General features: G+C 37.0%; 2 protein-coding genes across 2 annotated transcripts in view; both read right to left on the bottom strand.

The window, feature by feature from the left end:
- Positions 1 to 21,757, bottom strand: part of LOC125838451 (transcription factor Pur-alpha 1) — a 631,298-nt gene that overhangs the window by 124,964 nt on the left and 484,577 nt on the right. The window lies entirely within an intron of this gene.
- LOC125838452 (ribonuclease S-2-like) lies at positions 7,694 to 8,660 on the bottom strand. The gene is made up of 2 exons (XM_049517504.1): positions 8,417 to 8,660; positions 7,694 to 8,303 (listed from the first exon to the last, which is right to left on the bottom strand). The coding sequence occupies exons 1-2, from the start codon at positions 8,654 to 8,656 to the stop codon at positions 7,878 to 7,880; spliced, it is 666 nt and encodes a 221-aa protein (XP_049373461.1). The 5' UTR covers positions 8,657 to 8,660; the 3' UTR covers positions 7,694 to 7,877.

Raw genomic sequence — 21,757 nt, 5'->3', positions numbered from 1 at the left:
TGAACAAGACTCTACTCGATGTGGCTTGTGTGACATCCATCCTAAAAACGATCCCAAAACCTTATGCTCTGATACCAAGTTTGTCACGACCCGAGCCTACACCCCAGACGTAACACGATGTACTTGACCCTGAATGATCTTGTACAAGCCTCTTAGAATTCATAACATGAGATAATCGAAATAGTATGGAATTAAAAACTTTATTTAAATCCATACAGTCGACAAATTTCATTTAAAACATCGGAAGTCTACAAGTCTCAGATGGCCATCTAAAAATATATTGTAACAAAGTGTAGGGTCACGGCCCTTTATAATAGAAAGTCTAAAATGTCTACTAAACTGAAGCAAAGAAACATCAATAAAGCATGTGACCTCAAATGTATGAGGACATACCAATTGCCTTGGAAGAACTCAGTCCAATCCCTTGGAACGAGACGGATAAAAACTCACTTGCTGGAACATACACTTGTAGTAAAATAAGAGAAATATGGGTTAGCATACAAAAATGTACAAGTATGATGACCATGCAAAAATCATGCTTTAAAGGGACATTTTGGTTGGAAACCATGCATTATGCCAATTTTTATAAACATCATGTACATAAGTACAGGAGGCATAAAATACAAGTATAATCATCATACAAGTCATAACATCACATTTGAACATTCTCAACATATAAGCCATTTCATCACATTAACCCTACACCTTAAGTAACCCCAAGCTATACTTTGTGCAATGTATGAATAGCGTCCCATACCACCATCCACACTAAGTACAACATTAAGGCCACCAAAAGTGAACTTACCATTATTCCTTTTCATCTTTAGATAATACTCATACATAATGAACACATTCATTTCATTAAGTCATGACAGGGGAAAATAACTATGATACAACCTAAGTATAGCATGCATCATCACATTAAGCATTTAAGTCAACATTTTGCATTAGCTTCATTAAGAGCAATTTCATTCGTTGGTCATTAAGATATTAGAGAACTCAATATAGCCCCCTCAAAGACTACTTGTGCAATGCATTGATGACATCTCATACTACCACCCACACTTCATAAAACTTCTCAAAAAACCATAATGCACATCTCACATGATGGGAATAAGCGTTTAATCGACATAGACCATGAGAGCAAGACATGGAATCTGGTGTCATATGACCCTACATCGAAGGAAGGTGTTCTACTTGCCTAAGGTAGAACTAGGTACATTTTAGCGTAGGTGGATCCACTAGCTATCATAGTGGGTACATAGTTATGGGATAAGAAAGATGTTCATTGAAACCCGTCCTAACGTTGGGAGAACTTCCATCTTACCATATCCACTTGGTGCTTAGCCTCCATTCGTATAGAGTATTTCATTACTTTAACATTATTACACATGAGAGGGTGCCATTGGCCTACCGACCCATAGTACATTGATTATCACATGAAAGGGCAACATAAGCCTATCGATTCAAGGTGCATTAGGAAAGCTTATTGAATACTCATGAAAGGGTTCCATAAGCCTATTGATTCAAGGTTCATCATCAACATTCATGGAAGGGTTCCATAAGCCTACCAATCCCAAATTTCATTAACATCATTCATGGAAGGGTGCCATAAGACTACCGATCCCAAAGTTCATTAACATCATTCATGGAAGGGTGCCATAAGCCTACCGATCCCCAAGGTACATTATTATCATGCATGGAAGGGTGCCATTAGCCTACCGATCCACTATTCAACAATCAACAATACTTTCATTCATACGAGAAGAGGATGCATGAAGCCTACCAATTCAAGATACAACAGTACATTGAAGTACCCTTTTACATTCCATCATAATCATTCATAAGTGTCAAATTGAGAAATTACCTTTCAATAATAACACAATTACATTCAAGACATGATCTCATTACCTTCATTGAATTCACATTCATATACTTAATATCATAATAATACTTCAATTATTCATAATTTGCCCTTCAAGGCCATGAATTATAAGTCACCAATACAAAAATAATTTACTACTATTTAGGCATGGATAATGAAGTAATTCAATAAACTAAAGCAATTTAGACATATTATATTCGCATGCTTTCATAATCAACAAACCCACTTCATAAAGGTAAAATTTAGGAATTTAGGAAATTCATGGGTTGTTAGAGTATTTCATAATAATCATCAATTAAACACTAATTCAATCATAAGAAATCCTTAATCAACCTTTGAAAATGTTTGAAGAAGGAACCCATGATATAGAGCACAACCCTAGGTTTTTGAGAAACTTGAAAACTTTGAAACATACTTTTGAATGGACTCTAGTGGTGAAAGCTTACCATTAGATGAAGGATTACCATACCTTGCCTGTAAATCCCCAAGAAATTTGAGGAAGAACACCGTGAATCCATAACCCTAGCTTCAATTTCTCCCTTCTTCTTCCTTGAATTTAGAGAGAGAAATATTGGAAGGGAGAAGAACTTTTGATTTGATTTGGGTCTTGGAGAATAAAGGAGTAAATGAAGTGTTTTAGGAATTAAAACTGTATTTATAAGTGATATAAAACAATTAAAAATGACCCACACCATAATTAATTAAAAGGAAATTACTTAATAACCCTCAACTTAGGCAGCCCCCCGTTAAGGAGCACGCCCACTTGGACGGATCGTCAAGGGGACCACGGCTAGTGGTGGTGCCCGTGGTCCCTTGGGCAGTAGCCTCCTCACCTTGCCATGCTTTTTATGAGGTCAAGGCATGACCATGAGACCTCCCACGATCTGTGGTCAAGACCACGAGTCGTGGTCTTGAGGCAGTGCCTTGCCTCCCTTGTGCCTAAGTGATCTTCACTACCACTTTCACACCTCGTCAAGGGCTCCATGTCACGTAGTTGCGCCCGTGGTCTCTTGAAAAGTAGATCCTTCAACATAACACCTCTCCCCTATGGCCAAGTCAACCCGACGAGCCTTCCCATGGCCCGTGGTCATGACCACGAGCTATGAAGTGGCTCGTGAAGGGGAGCCTTGACTTGGCACCATTCTAGGGCACACTGCCTTGCCCACCACGGGTGGAACCACTACTCGTAGTGGCCACTACGGGTCGTGATGACCCTCGTGGTCAGGGTAGGTAGTGGCTAAGCCTAGTTTTACGCAGTCTTGGTCCCCTACCCATTGCCTTCACCCAAAACCCTTATCTCTTGCCCTTAACCCTTGACGTTAACCCTCACATTAAGGCTCTAGTTCACCTATTAATTTTTGGGTCGTTATAGATATCAAGGTCAGTTATTTGTTCCAAGAGGACTCAGATTCTGATAGAAGGACATAGTTCCCGGTATTCTATTCACCCGAGAGGCACCCAGATGTACCGTGATTTGCGGGATGTCTGTTGGTAGAATGGTATGAGTAAGGATATTGTAGAGTTTGTGGCTCAATATCAAAATTATCAACAAATTAAAGTTGAGTGTAATAAATCGGGTGGTTTGGCTCAAGATATTAGTATTCCTACATGAATGTGAGAAGATTTGAATATGGACTTTATTGCAAGTTTACCTCGCACTCATCGAGAGTTTGATTCAATTTGGGTTATTGTCGACCGAATGATGAAATCGTCTCGCTTTCTTCCCGTTAAGACTTAATTCTCATATGAGGATTATGCCAAGCTTTAAATTAGAATAATTGTAAGGTTGCATGGAGTTTATCTCCAATCAAGATACTTAATTTATATATCAATTTTGGATGTCGTTTCAGAAAGGTCCTGATACTCAAGTTAAACTCAACACAAATTTTAATCCTCAGTTCAATTGACAAGTCGAGTGCACAATTTAGCCTTTGAAAAATATATCGACAACTTGTGTAATTAACTTGAAAGGAAATTAGGATGATCACTTGCTTTTGATTGATTTTGCTTATAATAATAGATATCATTCTAGCATTGGGATGACACTGTGTAAGGTTCTTTATGGTAGGAGGTGTAAGTATCTTATTGATTGGATTGAAATGGGTGAGGTTACTTTAATAGGGCCCACGTTAGATGATGTCACGGAAAAGGTTCTGCTTATTCGTGAGAGGTTGAAAATGGCTCAAAGTCGACAAAAGTCTTAATTCCAATATTAGAAGATGAGAACTAGAGTTTGATGTGCATGTATCGGTCTACTTGTAAAGTTTCACTCATAAAGGTTGTCATGAGGTTTTGAAATAAAGGGAAGTTTATTCCTAGGTATGTAGGTCCATATCAGATTTTGAGGTATATTGGCATGGTTGCTTATGAACTTGAGTTGCCTAATGATTTAACATCGGTACATCTGGTATTTCATTCCTCTTTATTGAAGAAGTTTCTAGGAGATCCGAAATCTATTTTCTTATGGAAGGTTTAGAAGTTAAAGACAATCATTCTTATGAAGAGGTTCTAGTTGAAATTTTGGGTCGGCAAGTCTGGAAGTTGAGAAACAAAGAAGTTGCTTCTGTGAATGTTTTATGAAGGAATCAATTAGTTGAGGGTGCTACTTGGGAGGCCAAAGCAAATATGATGTCCCAGTATCCTCATCTCTTCACTCTACTCCTACTCTACCTTGAGGTATTAACGCATCATGGTTCATTTTTTCAAATTCATAAGTTTTAGTCTTTCTCATGTTTCCATATGCGCTCATCTACACTTCTTCTGATTCAAAGTATAGGCGGTCGCTAACAAGTGTAAACACAATGATGAGTTGGGGTCGATCTCAGAGGGATTGATACGGTAAAGAATTAAATTACGAAGTAATGACATGTTCTAAGCTTTTTTAGAAGTAAAAGGGTACGAAACATAAAATAAGTCACGATGTTTCAATGATCAATATCATGAAAGGGGGATTCAGTAACCAATTGATGACGAAATGTAATAAACACGGGATTTGAACTATTAAAGAGAGGATCTTAGGAATGTGAGCAATTGAATTAATTTCTCTTAATGGGTAATTATTAATTTCTTTCAGTTGTTGAATATCAGTGGGTAGGATATGTTTTGAATATAATAGTCATCTCTCGATCAACTATCATGTTTCGAGTGAGTTCTCTCGAACCTCAACAAGCTTAACCATACAAAACAACCCAATTCCTTTATTTAACCCACTTTATCAAGTTGGGTTGTAAAGATGCAAATCAATACAACTATCAATCATTCATTCTACTATATACCTCTTTCTCAAGAAAGCGTGAAGGGCTAAACTAGAATCGAATTTATAACTTTAGTTAATCAATTAAATCACAAATAAACAATTGAACTCATTTCAAAACAACATTAAATCCAGCAATTAACAGTACCCACAAGGTAATTTATGTATTCGGTTACATGATCATAAACCTAAGGGGAGGGATTTTAGCCCACCACAACCAGAAGAAAGGATTCCTTACCAAAAAGATTATCAATCCAAATTGTCAAAAATATGCAATAGTCATTACTAAAATTAAAGCTAGAATCCTATATCCTCAAATCCGAAATCCAAATATTCTTCAAGAATGTTCAACAATGTAAAAAATATGTAAAGGCTCTCAAAAACTGGGGAATACCATGTGTTGGAACTCCTCCTCCCCTTTCAAAGACTTAGATGAGATCTGGTAGAAAAGACAATTTATAATACAATTCAACAATATCAAAGCAATAAATCAGTAGCAAGTAGCACATCAGGCAATTATACACAATATATCCAAAAAATAATAATAAAATCATGTAAAAGTTAATATAACAAAACTCGAATTATTGGAATTCATCAGCAGAGTCGCCAGAGATGTCACATCCCTTTTTGGAGTGCAGAAAGGGCTTCTCCAATTTAATGACAATTTTGAATAGAGATTATTTTATTCTTCAGAGTCGCCACTTAGAAGTGAGTTATGGTGTTCCAAGTCACCTTTTCATTTTATTCCCTAATCAAAAGAAAATGACTCTTTATTATGGTCTATGATCTAGGTATTTGGGTAAGGATTATGTTGATCGAGGAGAAGGTATTAGGTATATCTCGAGTCATGTGGTTCTAGCTAGACGCCTTTTATCAACCTATACTCTCTTAAATTAATTTTGGATAAATTGTGTTGAAGGTCATGATTGTCTCACATTTTTTATCATTGAATTTTTATTGATCTCGATGCATAACTGCATTCTTGGTCTTGACATTTAGAGGCATAATTGTCTTCTTTGCATAGCACTTAATAATTTTGTCTATAAGTCTCTACTTTAAATTAATGAAAGTTAATTGTATTATTGGACAAGATGCGTCACCACATCTTTATGTTTATTTTTTAATATCTCAAAAAAGACATGTAACCACATTCTTAATTGAAACAAATATTTTTAATTTGCCTAAAACTCACCTAGTATTAAAATAAAATATGTGTTCTTTATAAAGAAAAACAAATAATATAAAATATATCTAAGCTTCTAGGATACAATATAAAATTTGGATCATTTTATATCTTTCTATTTTTATTAATCTTAAAGTTGATGTCAAAATGAAGCATACACATATTGTAATTTCTTACTATTCACTATTCCAACAAAACAATTACGAATTGCTAAAATAAACCTTATTCTTTGTTTGATAAAATAAAAAAAAACACAATAATATTTTGAGCCCAATAATTCCTACTTTATCATTATTGGAATCTAAATCAAGACAAGAACAATGTCATGACCCGTTTATTTTTAAATTATCATAACTTATAAGTAAAAGTAATTAAATAAAAAATAATCCACAAATAAAATTACTTTCATTCAATAAACAGAGATATAACACTTAGCCTATTCTTCATTTCAATCAAATTATGAATAAAATAAAAGTGCAAGAAAACTTATAATATAATTACATCAAATTCCACAAATAAATTAAAGAGACATGGTAAAGTTGAGTACCGCAATATCTTGACCAAAGATCGATTAGAACGCCCACAAAGCTTTTGTAGATTGTATGTGGTAATATATGTATTGTGTTTATATGAAAGTAGTAATGAGAAAGGAAGAAAAAAATATGAATGTGTTGGTGAATTTTTGAAGGAAAAGTAAAAATGTGAATGTATTTTTTTTTATTGGGGCGTGAGTAAGGTAAGTGGGATTTTGGGTGAATGTCTATTGCTAATGGTTTGTATGTTGTTGTCGTAATTTATAGTACAGAGGTGTTCTTTTGCAGATATTTTTTGGTGGGTGTGCGTGTTGCTAGTGGGTAGGAAATGTGTTGTAGTAGTTGGTGCAGATGGTGTGTATTGAGTAGAGTGGGGTGAGAGTAATGGGTAGTGATTTTCTTTGTCTATTCATTTATTTTTTATTTTACTGTTTTCGTTTAGTTCTTGGAAGATTTTAATATATATATATATATATATATATATATATATTAACTAATTCTTTTCAAACTAAAATATAATTAATAGATATACTAAAATCATTAGTTTATTTATTAAAATCTAGATTAAAACAAAATATATTTTTGATTTTGTAAATTTCTTTTCTTTATTAAAAAAAAAAGTGAAAACAAAACTTATCTTAAAATGTGATTTAATTTTTATTGTTTCAAATCTTTTAAAATAAATTTAATAAAAAAGATAAAAAAATTAAATTATTTAATTCAGATTTTTAAAAAATATTGAAGCACTAAAAATGATGTAAAATTTTAGTTTTGGTCAAATATTACATGTCTATACAAAAATACTGACATTTGATCTAAACATATTTCAAATACTGATGTTAGATCTAAACATATTCAAATCTCATTTAGTTGAGTAATGCTATTCGAGCATTGACATGAAATTTACTCATAATATTAAACATTGTGACCTGCCAGAGGAACGTTTGGCTTCTCGCCTGGAGACTTTGCATTTAAATTTACTTATCATAACAAAATAAGAAAGTGAATTAAAGAGTTTATTCATCATCGGAACTTTATTTTATGTCCCATATTATGGCATGACCCAGTTCGTGGACAGGGAACCATATATTTCGCTTCTGGGTCTAGACATATACCAATCTCATTAAGTTCCACATTTCCAAGTGGCTTTTGTATGCACTTGAGGCTAGGAACCTCTATAGAAACTGTCATTATAGCACGTTCGATATCATCAAGTTCATAAGTTGAACCAGGATTAATTCCATGATTTCTAAGAGTTCCCAATAAATCAAACTTGTCTTTTATCTTCATGGCTAAATCAAAGTATGCTGCTTGTTTGTAGCGATTTATACTACAACTTCCATGTTTTACGAATTCATTTTTCCAGAGATATTGTTTACGTATGCCATACAAATAATCGTATCTGAGTTGAGGCCAGCGTTTGTCCAGCTTAGTTAATATCTTGTGATCCTATAAAGAAGTTTTAAGAAGCTTCATTAAATAAATACTTGAACAAAATAGAAGGAAATAGAATGAAAAAAGAAAGAATTGCAAGTACATGAGAAAATAATGTTTAAATTTACCGTGATCGGAATGTACTCATCTTCATGGACTAAATTGCAGAAATTCAGTACTGTGGACTTGTTATCCGGCCAAAGCCCGTGAATCGTAAAATTATTTGGAATTGGTCGTTTGCAACCATACGCGTAGCAAAAAGTTGCTGGCCACGTTGAAACGAGTTCCAATAACTCGAAATCCCCATAAATAGGAGAAAGAGCAAAAAGAAACATAAAGAGAACAGAAGTGAGTTGTGATTTAATCATCTTGTGGTTCGAACTACACCTTTTCCTTTCCTTCCCTTTGCGGCTATATATAGTAGTTGTATCTTCATCTATGGATTAAAAAAAGTACTCCCTCTATTCCAATTTATGTGAGACATTTCAGATTTCGAGATTCAACCAAATTTATCTTTGATCGTAATTTTTTCATATATCTTTTAAATATTTTGAATTATCAATTATTGGGACATATAGTACTTTTAATGTAGTTTACAAATATATAAATTTTATTTTTAAAAAATTGAAGATTCTATGAGCAAATTTTCGGTCAAACTTAAATTGTTTGACTCTCGAAAAGCGAAATGTGTCACATAAATTGGGACAGAGGGAGTATAACTTACATAAATCCTATAGTGTGAGGAATAGATTACATCATATTCCTATTTTTTTCCTTATTACAATAATTCCTTAATTTTACACAATCCAAATACATAACTGATTATCCAGATACATTTATGTTGATACATTATCTATCAAATTGTTACACTGAAAGAGAAAAAAAAATAAAAAATCAATTAAAATTCCATAAATTACGCCTACACATTTCTTCTTACAGTCAATCAATCAGATGCAAATCCTAAAAGAACCAACAAATTAAAAAATCAAATTTCTTCTTCCTATTCATTGTTTTCATGTTCATCGAGGAACCATTCAATCTAAATTTGTATTTGTCAAAATTTGATAAGAATAGATAATGAATAGTTCTTTGGACAAACAATTTCTTTTGTGAGTCTCAAATCTATCATTGCAGGAGATTGATGAGATGACGAAAGTAAACAAAACCACGCTTAAGATCCTTCACAACAGCATCTTATTATTGACCCAAACATTGTCACCACCGAGTGCCTCGTGGAGAGCTTTGTGGTGCATCTCGACAGACTTGACTTCAGTTGTAAAACTAGTAGGGTCAAAAGTCACAACCATAGCATGATCGATCATTCCAGTCTCAACACAAATAGCAAGTATTGTTCCAATACCTCCAATCTTGTAAATGTCTTAAAGTGGAAGACAAAAGGGTTTGTCGGATTATTAGAAGGAAATCATGGGGAAGTGTTATTGACAATGAGATTGAATTCTTTAATTTGCAAATTGAATGGGCTAGTACAATTGAAAATTCAAGATTCTTCTTCCCATTCATCCAAAAAAATCTTACATTTTGAATCAAAATTGTCGACAAAAATCGGAGATACATTACAGATTAATACAACATTCTTCTTCCCATTCATCCAAAAATCTCTCAATTATCAACAACATTTTTCTTCCCATTCTTTTAAAAAAACTCACAATTTTTGAATGAAAATTTTGAGATACATTGGAGATCCGATACATCATGAGGTGAAGAAACAAGAGCCTGAATTTTCAATATATCTACTACGCATTAATACAATAGACAAAAAGGATGAAGAGATACATAACTTTGATGGATCGTCTATCCCTTTTATAATGTTGTGTAATCATTTTTTAAATTGTGTTTTTGAGATGGCTAGATTTATCAATACATCACTATTTATGTATCTTTTTAAAATTGATAAGCGTTGTGTTTCTACTAGATACATTAAATAAGAAGTTATTGTCCATAAGATGTTAGGTTTGAAATCCATACATTACTATTTGGTAAATTGCTACGTATCAGATACATTTAGTATAAATTTGAATCTATGTATCATGCCTAAAAATTTAGTGTGTGATACATTATTATTTACGTATCTTATTTTGTTTGAGAAATACTATATTTTATTTAAAAAATACATTATACATGTAATAGTTTCAAAAAGCATTTTGTGTGTGTGATACATAACACAAAGGTTATGAATCAAGTTCATTTAAATTGAACATGATAAACACTAATCGAAGATTCAATAACATTAGAGTTATGTGTCAATATCGTAAATATGAACATGATATATTGTATAAGACAAAGGCTATTGTTGCAGTGATGTATTAGATCAGTAATAACACGAACAAAGTCTAATTTAAGAATTAAAATAAATGTGATACATTAAAAATTTGTATCTTTGATAGTGATGGTTGTGCAATGGCAGATCCAATTTTTTTCTTTCTTTTTTGCGCATTTTTCAACAGTAAGTTTAGAACTCGAGCATGTGACACGCTCAAATTACACCTCCCTAAAGAAGTATAAGAGATCGTTGTCAAATAAACAACCCAACTTGTAGGTTGGAGTCTATCCAATGAGGAATATGGTTCAGACTTAAACTTAACTCACGATTATATCTGTTTAGTCAAACTATTTCCGAGACAAGTAAACTAAAGGGTGGGGGGATTTGTGAAACAAATAACTGATTATTGTTTAAGTAACAAGTGAGCAAGATTCAAACTTCGAGTTATCAATAAGAGAGAGAAACTAGGGTATATGTATTTCCCATAAGCTTTTAACGCGGTAATCCTAATAATAGTAATCATTTCCTAGTGTTTTACATGCAAAGTTGATAAGATAGGTATCCCTATGTGATTGGTCCTCCAAATAGGGAATTTCACCCCGCACCTTGGTCCTGCTACGTGTGTATATTTTACTAACCCATACCTTTACCTCATATTAGACATCACATCAATGTATGACTTAGTTTTCACCCTCGCACCAGTTGACATTACACTATTAGACAGTATCAAACTAAATCTCTATTGATAATTCTTTTATCATTAGCTACCTCCTAGGTCCGGCAAGTAGCAACAAGGCGAGTTCTAATGCGTGCACTCATTAAAAAGACTTGTAAGCGAAAGAATTACCAATACATGCATAAACACTATTCAACAATTACTTAATTATTATTCATACATTGTTAATTGCTCATGCTTCCCACAACCCTAGTTGTGGATTTAGCTACTCATGCTTGAAAGAACACAATTCATGTTTTGCGAATAAGAATTCTTGAACTTACATTTAGATTAGAAGAAACCCGAAATCTTGAACTGAATTTCAAAGCAAAAAATCTTATAAAACAAAATCCGAAAATCAAATTGCCAAAGTATGCAAGTTAATTACCAAGAAAATATCAATAACTAAAAGTAAACAATAATGTCTTACCTCCAAAAATCAGGTGTATATACCCTATTTATAGAAGAACATGTCCTAAACAAAATAAGGAAATTAACTTTCTACACGCGGCTTCGATCGACAAGCTTGACCTACGGACCGTGGGTCGACCTACGGTCCGTAGGTCTCCTTCGTTGGTCAATAGTTAGAACTTTTCCACAGATGATGGAATCTCCACTCTCATATACAAACGACGGACGTGCAGAATGGACCGTAGGTTGACCTACGGTCCGTGGGTCCTCTTCAGTGGCTCCACACTTAGGATTTTCAGCAGGTATTAGAACTTCAACTGCTCTGAAACATTCGACAGAAGTGCAGGACGGCCCGCGGGTCGACATACGATACATCACTTGCATCCGTAGTTCCACACTTGGTCAGACATCCCTGAATCTCCATCTACATTGCCCATTGACCAACCATCGCTGGACCTACGTTCGTAGGTGACCTCCGTGGGTGGCTCCTTGTGCAGATTTTTAGCTGTCATCTTACTCGTCCATATCCAAGCATATTTCCTGCAAATATAACACAAAAACATCAATTCCTAATACAATATGGCCCTAGAGACGCACATCTCTTAAGTGAAATGTATAAAAAAATATCGTAAACTCACAGTATATCAACACCCTCAACTTAAACTCGTTGTTTGTCCTCAAGCGGCACACTAAAACTCTAAACGGAACTTGTGTAGAAGCAGACATACAAACTCAAGCAATCATATGGCAATTTCCATCCATTCCATTTTCTCAGTGCAAATCTTTTCTCTTAGACTCAACAAACCAACTCATATGGATGAAAATATGACATAGATCGACCAACAAACACCACAACATACACCATTCACAATCACCAAGGTATCAATTCTCCAACAATGTAACTAATGCCCTCACTTTAGAAGAAATCCTTTTTCACTCACAAGAGATATCACTTTCATGTTTTTAGGATTCGTTCAACACTCACGCTCAGAAGTGACTTCAAGTACAATTAGTGCTCAATACTAGTTGCTAGGATCACTATAGGACTTTCGTAGCTTGTAACGTAGGCTAAGGTTCAGGTATGGTACATTTGGATACTTTTTAGTGACTTTCTGCCCTCGTTGACATAACATTGACATTTTACCTCTCTTCTCAACCTATTTTTGACAACCTTTCATTTTACATTCTTTCTGTTGACTTTTTTCAACAAAGATGCAACTTTTCACTTTGAGCTCTTATTTTTCACTTTATTCATTTTCTTTCACTTTATTTTTCTTTATTTCTTTAAGCACTTTTGTTTGTCATCTTTTTACCTCTTTTGCACAGAGTCACACCTTTTTCTTTTCTGTTTCTTTCTTCAACAAAAAACTCTTTCCATATATTTTTTCTTTCAATTTCCTTTTTGATAACCACGGTCAGCTTATGTATTTTGCATGAGTTGAGGTGCACAATATCGGATGTCAGACCAGGGCCAAGATTAAGTTAACTTTTTGAATTAGTCACCCTCAACTTAGGCTTTTGGCCTAAATAAAGGTGCACATGTCCAAGGAGGATCAAAAGAAATGGTCTATTTTAGGCTCAAACATTTGGATCAAAGTGAAAATTGATTTCATTTGGTTAGATCATTTTAGGCTTAAGTGGACTAATTTGAACAAAGGCCCATGATCACTTCCTAACTTCTAGCCTAGCTCATCTTGATCATCTTAGCAGGACCAACTGGGCAAGTTCTAGATTAGCACATACTGTTTGAACATTCAACTTTTCTCACACACTATTGGCACATTATTTTATTATTAGATTTTTAGATTACCCAATTCAAGTTTTAGCTTAAGTCATGAAGTCAAATTGGTTCCTATCATGTCACATGGATATCCAGCACATTCGACTTATCAAGCCTACATATCTAGCTGATTTCATCATTTTTAGACATGGATCATTTTTTTCATGTAATTTATGCCATCATGCTTTCATTTTTTTTACTTACTCCTACACATACATTCCTAAAGATGCCGGTTCAACATAAATTAAACAGTCTCTTGGGGGAAAAGAACACATGCAAGAAAGCCCTAAGAGAGGATTATGAGTTGGATTACTCAGACTTCACCCTATCACTCACAATCTATTTACCCCACCCTCAACAAAAATAGGTGCAACTGTCCCCAATGCATGAAAAAAGTATAAATCAAAGGATCGGGTGAAGCAAACATATGGCGCATAAGCGCCGAAAACCTATCAAGAAGCGGGTGGGTCCAGTTTTTTAAAGCCTGCTGGATCAACACTTGGAACGCCATTAGTGGCTCTCCTATCAACTATCCCAGCACTCTCAGTAGTGCTCTCATGAACTCTCTCAGCACCATCAGTTGTGCTCACTCTGGTGGATGGGCCAACATCTACCTCTCTAGCCTGCTGTTGTCTAAGCTACTCATCGACTATGGATGCCCTTCGAGCCTGCTCAGTATGCTGGCGCTACTTCTTTCTCAATCTCTCAGCCTCGACATCATCCAAAGTACGAGCGGATTGGGGGCGCTTCCCAGCAGTACTGTAAGAGGATGGTTGCAGCATAGTATCGTCGAATAGGGCACTAAACACCACCTTATCATCCTATATCGCAAGGTCAAACTCTGGCTCACTCTCTTGGGGGGTAAAGAGAGAAGCAACGTTAACACGGAGGATAGCCAGCTCCGTCTAGAAAGTAAAAACATCAATGATGGGGCCCGACATCTCTAAGACGCGCAAATCAAATGGATCAAGGTGTTGGTGAACGGCTTGGACCTTATGGTCCATCATCTATTGCAGCCATGGCTTCATGCTGAAGCAGCATGGCCATCTGGGCCTCCAGCTTCTGGACACGGGCTAGAGGCATGAAAATAGACCCTGAAGAGGGAGTGGATCTGGCGGAGCTAGGGGCCTGACTAGCTGCCGATGACGGAGGCACCTGGGAATCTGGTGTAGTGGATGGAGGGTCAGGGTCATCAACCTTCATCTACTCCACTTCTGCTACAAGATCTTCTCCCAATAGTGGCACCTCAACTTATGGCTCCCTGTGAGGTGCAACTACATTGGCCTTATCCCGAATCATGCCGATATCCAGAGTCTTGGTTGCCTGAAGCAACCGGTCACAATGCCAGACTGGTACAATAGCATCCCTGCAAAGATGGAAGATGAGGCATGGGAATGGAAGGGTAGTAGAGGCCTTGAAGGCCCTCTCATGAATCACTGCAATCAGGATGCGGGCAAAATCTATCTCAAAACTGGCGACCGTCACTACATGATCCCATGTGAGACAATTTTCCGCCTGAGTAGGGGACACACGGTTCTGCACTAGCAACAAGTGGAATTTACCATCAAAAGTTAGGGTCGCCTTCTTGATACCCAAGCACGGGATCAGGACCCACTCGGTGCGCTCTCTATCCGTAGCAAGGTGACGTGCTAGACATCACAAAAAGGGACTTCCTCTAATCGGCATTCCTCTGAGATACCCCAGTCTAAACTATACTCATCCGATAGTCGAACTCTGCAGTATTGATAGGTAGAGTATGGTCTGGATCGTAGATAAACCTGCAGAGGGTGGCCTCTTAGATGTCCACCAAAAAACCATGTATCAGTGTGGCCGCAAGTGGAGGTTGTGCGGAGGACTTTTCACGTTTATTGATGGAACCTCCGAGGGTGACTGCATAGGAAGCGTACAACTCCCTAACTATCTCCTCACTGTAGGACCCTGGACTACGGGCCATCCACTCGCACCTGTGCTTACGAAAGAGAATGTTGATAACTGGCGCGGTGTGGAGGCTTTCTATGACAACTCGGCGCTCCTCAGTGACTAAGTGGGCCATCTTATCGTTCTCATTCAGCATACGAGCATCCGTGTAGATCTGGAACTGGCCCTCTACACACCATCTATTTGGCTCTGAAACAACTGTTGGAAGATTGGTACATTAGGGCACTATACTATCTCCCGTACTATCTGACTCGTGTGACGAGGCAGTTCTGCCGCAGTGACTGGAGACAGAGCCATAGCCGGAGCCGGATGGGCAATTCGAGTTATCCTATGAGTCGATTGGTGTGGCCCTCTCTTCAAACTGGGGGCAATGACCACGTCGAAACTCACCTGCGGAGTGCTATTCCATGTAATGCAGGGAGCAGTGAGGGATGTCCTGGTAGAAGGTTGAACGTACTCCACATCCTTATCCTAATCAATCAGCCTGAAGGAGGGAGCAACAGATTTTGACTTTCCCCTTATGACATAAGTCGGAGCTTGCTTGGAGGCCATCACACCTATGGAATTTTGGTTAGTACCATAACACGCTAATAAAACACACGGAAGAATTATAGAACAAGCAATGAACCAGTCACGACCCGAGTCTACGCCCTGGATATGACACGGTGTATGAGATTCCAAAAAGCCTCATACAAGCCTCATAGCATTTCATTGCATTCGATATGAAAATAGTGCAGAATTTAAAACCCATTTATATCCAAAATTTCAAATTTCATTTAAAAGAAGAACTTGAAATACAGCGGAAATCTAAATTTCACATGGCCAACTTAGACACAATCTTAAAACATACTAGGGACACATCCCTTTACAATCAAAATACTACTAAAATGTCTATTAAATGAACAAAAGAAACTTAAAAGTCTTGTCCTCGAATCCATTAGGATATACCAAGTGTTGGAGGAAAAGCAATCCAACACTTCAAACTAGCTAGGAGGGATCACTTGCCAGAACCTACACTTGTAGTAAAACATGAAGAATATGGGTTAGTACACATAAATGTACTAACTATGATGACCATGCAAAAACATGCTTTAAAAAGGGGACATTTTGGTTGCAAACCATGCATTATGTCACATTTTTAAATATCGGGGACATTAGCATAAAAGACATCATATACAAGCATTAACATCATATAAGTCATAACTTCATACTTAAACAATACCACATAGAAACCATTACCTTTACCTTCGAGTTTCACTTTTAAATGACCCTTATGCTATACCTTGTGTAGTGCATGGATGGCGTCCCATAGTACCATCCACGTCAAGGCACCACATTAAGGCCACCAAGAGTGAACTTACCGTTCCTTCCTTTTCACCTCCTGCACAATATCCATACATAAAAGACATATCATTTAACAAGGCATGACAAGGGAAAATAAAGCATAATATAACCCACGTATAGAATACACATCATATTAAGCATTTAAGAGCCAACATTCCTTAATAACTTCATTTAGGACACATTCATGTCATAGCCATTAAGATCTAGAGAATCTCACTATGAACCTCTCAAAGGTTACTCGTGCAATGTAAATGTAGTATCCCATACTACTACCTACATTTTGTAGAACCTATCATGAACCCACAATGAAATCTCACGTGATGGGAAGTAAGCATTTAATCGACATAGACCATGAGAGCTTGTCATGGAATCCGGTGTCATAAGTCCCCACACCGTTAAGAGGTGGTCTACTTGCCTAAGGACGACCGGTCCATATAGCCTAGGTGGATCCACTAGCTAGACCTATGCGGGAACGAAGTTTATGAGATAAGGTAGATGATCATTAAAACCCAGTGTCTATATCGGGAGAGTTTCCATCTAACCAAATCCACTCAGTGCTTAGCCTACATTCCCATAGAATAGTTCATTTCTTTAACATTATTACATATGAGAGGTGCCATTGCTCTACCGACTCCAATTACATTCATTAACACATGAAAGGGTGCCTTAAGCCTACCGATTCAAGGTCGATTTAGGAAAGCTCATTAACTCTTCTTGAAAGGGTGCCATCGGCCTACCGGTTCAAGTCTCATCATTAACCTTCATGGAAAGGTGCCATAAGCCTACCGATTTGAAGGTTCATTACCATTATTAATTGAAGGGTGTCGTAAGTCTACCAATTCCAAGGTTAATTATAAGCATGTGTGGAAGGGTGCCACTAGCCTACCGATCCAAAGATTCAGCAATCAATAATATAATAATTTATACAAGAAAAGGATGCATAAGCCCTACCAATTCAAGGTATACTTTATATTGAATAATCCTTCATATTCTATCATCAACATTCATGAGTGTCAAATTTGAGAAATAGTCTTTCAATAATAACACATTTACATTAATAACATGATCACATTAGCTTCATTGAATTCTCATTCATACAATGTCTTGATAACACTTCAATTTCTCATATTATGCTTTCTAGGGTATGCTTACAATGTACATAATAAGTAAACACCTCCACCTTTCAAGTCGATCAACATCAAGTTAGCAATTCTAAATCAACAAATAGCTTCTCATATCTTGCCTTTAAGGCCATAAACCTCCCATACCAATACACCAACAATGAACCATAAAATAAGCATAAGTAATGACATACTTCAACAATCTAAAGCCATTTGAACAAGTTTTCATTCATATACATTCATTTTCAAACAACCCACTTCATAAAGGCACAAACTATGAATAGAGAGAAATCAAGGGTTCATGGAGTATTTTCATCTTAAATCATCAATAAAACAACACTATAACAATAATATGCCATTAGAAACCTTTTAAAACCATTTGGTGAAAGAACCCATGAGATTGAGTAAAAACCTTGGTTTTCCTGAACTTGAAATCTTTAAAAGTTTACTTTGAAATTGACTCTAGGGTGAAATTTAACCCTAGATGAAGGACCACCATACCTTTGCCAATATTTCCCAATAAATTTGATGATGAAAGCCTTGAATCCAAAACCCTAGCTTCCACTTCTTCTTCTTCCTTGAGTTAGAGAGAAATATAGAGAGAGAGAACTTTTGGAATTGATTGGGGGAAATAAAGAGTGAATGACTTGTTTAAAGGACTAAACACCTTATATAATTATCATATAAGTCATTTAAAATCAACCCCACATAATAACACATTAAATAGAAATTACAAAAAAAAACCCCAACTTGAGATAGCCCGTCAGGGACCACGCCCAACAAAATGGTTTGTGAGGGGCACCACAGCTCGTGGTGGTGCCCGTGGTCCTTGAGGTAGTGTGCCTCCCATCCTTGCCAAGCCCTCCAAGGCCAAGGAAAGTCCACAGAATCTCCCACGATCTGTGGTTCACACCACGAGTCGTGGTGAAGCTCGTGGTTATGGGGCAGCACCTAGGCAATTCTGCCTTGCCTCCCTTGAGCCTAAGTGAACTCCAAGTTCACTTTCACCGACCATCTACGGCACCACGGCTCGTGGTGGTGCCCATGAACTTTGGGACAGTAGCTCCCTCAACTTGCAACATCTCCCACTAAGCCTAGGCAACTCGACGAGCCTTCCCACGGCCCGTGGTCGTGACCACGAGTCGTGAAGTTACTCGTGAAGGGGTGCCTTGGCTTGGCACCAAACTTGAGCATGCTGCCTTGCCACCACGGGTGGAACCACGGCTCGTGGTGGCCACCACGGCTCGTGAAGACCCTCGTGGTTTAGGGAGGCAGTAGCTAGGACTAGTTTTAAGTATCCTAGGTTCCCAAACCATGGCCTACACCCAAAACCCTTAGCCCTTTCCCTTAACTCATGGCATTATACCCACATTAAGGCTTTAGTTTAACCTATCGTTTTCTGAGTCGTTACATTATCCCCCACTTAGAAACATTCGTCCTAGAATGACACTTTAAACACTCCAAGTGAAAAACGACCCAAGACTAGCAGCCCAACAATCATGCAACACCATAAACAATGCATAAGCATAGGAGGAAACATCAACTCCACATTCATAAGCTCAATGCAATACAAGGAAGTAATACTACTCCTACAATCTCATCTTGCACAAAAACAATAACATTTATCATTTCATTGAAGGAACTTTCTTCTTCACATCACATCATGCTCATTACAACATCATAAGGAAATTATTCATCTTTTCTGAAAACAAACATTTAAGCAAGCTCATCAATTCAACTCATGAAGTATTTAGGCAATTCATTATAGATGCACATCAACATAAGGAACAAATAAATCAAAAATCTCATTTTCTCATGTAAACATAAACTCATCAAAGCACGCATAACATAAGGAGACCATGGAGACTCATTTTCACATAACACTCCAAAATATGCAACAATCTATGAGGAACTCTTGGTCTCTAGCTTAAATAGGAATAGAAGAAAGTGACAAGGATAACCAAACTTACCACAACCTACTATTCAAAATACCATCCCCCACTTAAGAGAAAACCCAACTAAGGAAAAGATGAAAAACAACATAGGAACCTCATAAAGACATTCATGACCATAAGGAACTATCACTTACTGGCGCCTTCATTCGGATTAGCTTCATTGTCCTTGTTTACTTGAAGAGCATAGAAAGGACCATAATTTGGAGGGATAGAAACCGTACCATCTTTAGAAGCTTACTTGGCCTCCCTTCCTCTAGCCGTAAGAGTAGGACAATCTTTCACCTTGTGATCATTTTTCCCACAACCATAGCACCCATTAGTACTGGCTAGGCACTTCCCGTAGTGCCTCGTGCCACAAGTGGTGCAAGTAGGTTTACAAAATTGAGATCCACCACCTTAATCTTGGTTAGCCTTAAGAACACTTAAAAATTCTTGGTTTGCACCGCTCTTCTTGAACCTAGGTTTACCTTGCTCATTGGATCTACCCCTCTTCACATCCCTATTCATCCTCTTAAGTTTGGACTCCTCAATGGATTGAGCATACACTATGAGCCTATAAATGTTCATGTCATCATGGAGCATCGCCGCACAACACTCTTCCTTAACTAGGTCGAATACACCGATAACAAACCTACTCATCTCATCACTAGGGCTTGACACCAAAGTTGGAACATACTTGGACAATTGGGTAAACCTCAAGGAGTACTCTTGCACACTCATATTACCTTGCCTAAGGTTGATAAACTCCTAAACCTTACACTCCCTCTTCTCATAGGGAAAGTACCTACCAAAAAAATCTTCCTTAAACTCTTCCCATTCTATAGGATCCGCTCCCACCGGCCTATTAGCCTTCCATTGAGTGAAGCAAACTTGGGCAACATCTTTCAATTGATAAGAGGCAAGCTTCGCCTTTTATTTTGAAGTTGCCCCCATAGTACTCACTACCTTATACACCTCATCAAAAAATTATTGGGGATCCTGTCCCACCTTAAAACGTAGAAACACCGGAGGATTCATCCTCACAAAGTCTCTCACCTTAGATGCCATAGTCCCCTCAGTAATATTTACCCTAGGCCCCACATCTCTAGATGCTTGAGCCGCCATGGCTCGGGCTAAGAATAAGAAAACCGACCTAATCTCTTCATTGGTCATATCTGGAACTTCTACCGGATGTTGGACGTCTTGAGGACCTTGGGGAGGAACTCCCTCATTCATTTTCTCTTCTCCTACTCTCCTTGCGAGTCTCCCTCAGGTATTCATATTCTATAAACACAAGAGAATGATTAGGAATTGCACACTTATAGAACTAAACTCTAAGGCACGACTTCAAGAATATGAAAGAAGTGTAACTTCTAACGTCCTATAACCTCACACTCATAGATATGTCGCTACACACACCGATGAACAAGACTCCACTAGACGTGGCTTGTGAGACTTTGATCCTAAAAACCATTTCCAAAAATCTTGTGCTTTGATACCATGTTTAGCACGAGTCGAGTCTAGGACCCGGATGCGACACGACATACGAGACTTTGAAAAGCCTTATAGCATTTCATTGCATTCGATATGAAAATAGTGTGCAATTTAAAACTCATTTAAATCCAACATATCAAACTTCATTTAAAAGAAGAACTTGAAATACAGCGGAAGTCTAAATCTCGCATGGCCAACTTAGACACAATCTTAAAACATACTAGGGACACAACCCTTTACAATCAAAATACTACTAAAATGTCTATAACAAGAACAAATGAAACTTAAAAGACATGTCCTCGAATCCATGAGGACATACCAAGTCATGGAGGAAAAGCAATCAAACACTTCAAACTAGCTAGGAGAGATCACTTGCCCGAACCTATACTTGTAGTAAAACATGAAGAATATGGGTTAGTACATAGAAACGTGCAAAGTATGATTACCATGC

This window comes from Solanum verrucosum, unplaced genomic scaffold (assembly GCF_900185275.1).
Source record: "Solanum verrucosum unplaced genomic scaffold, falcon-dt-bn FXZP01000286.1, whole genome shotgun sequence".
NCBI classification, from domain to species: domain Eukaryota; kingdom Viridiplantae; phylum Streptophyta; class Magnoliopsida; order Solanales; family Solanaceae; genus Solanum; species Solanum verrucosum.
The sequence above is the reverse complement of the archived record's forward strand: the minus strand, read 5'-3'. Positions and strand labels throughout refer to the sequence as shown.

Bases quoted from the DNA above. Each gene is read 5' to 3' on its own strand.
- LOC125838452 (XM_049517504.1), bottom strand. From the start codon at position 8,656: ATGATTAAATCACAACTCACTTCTGTTCTCTTTATGTTTCTTTTTGCT. The intron at 8,304-8,416 runs GTAAATTTAAAC...ACTTCTTTATAG, and splicing joins ATGAGTACATTCCGATCACG to GATCACAAGATATTAACTAA.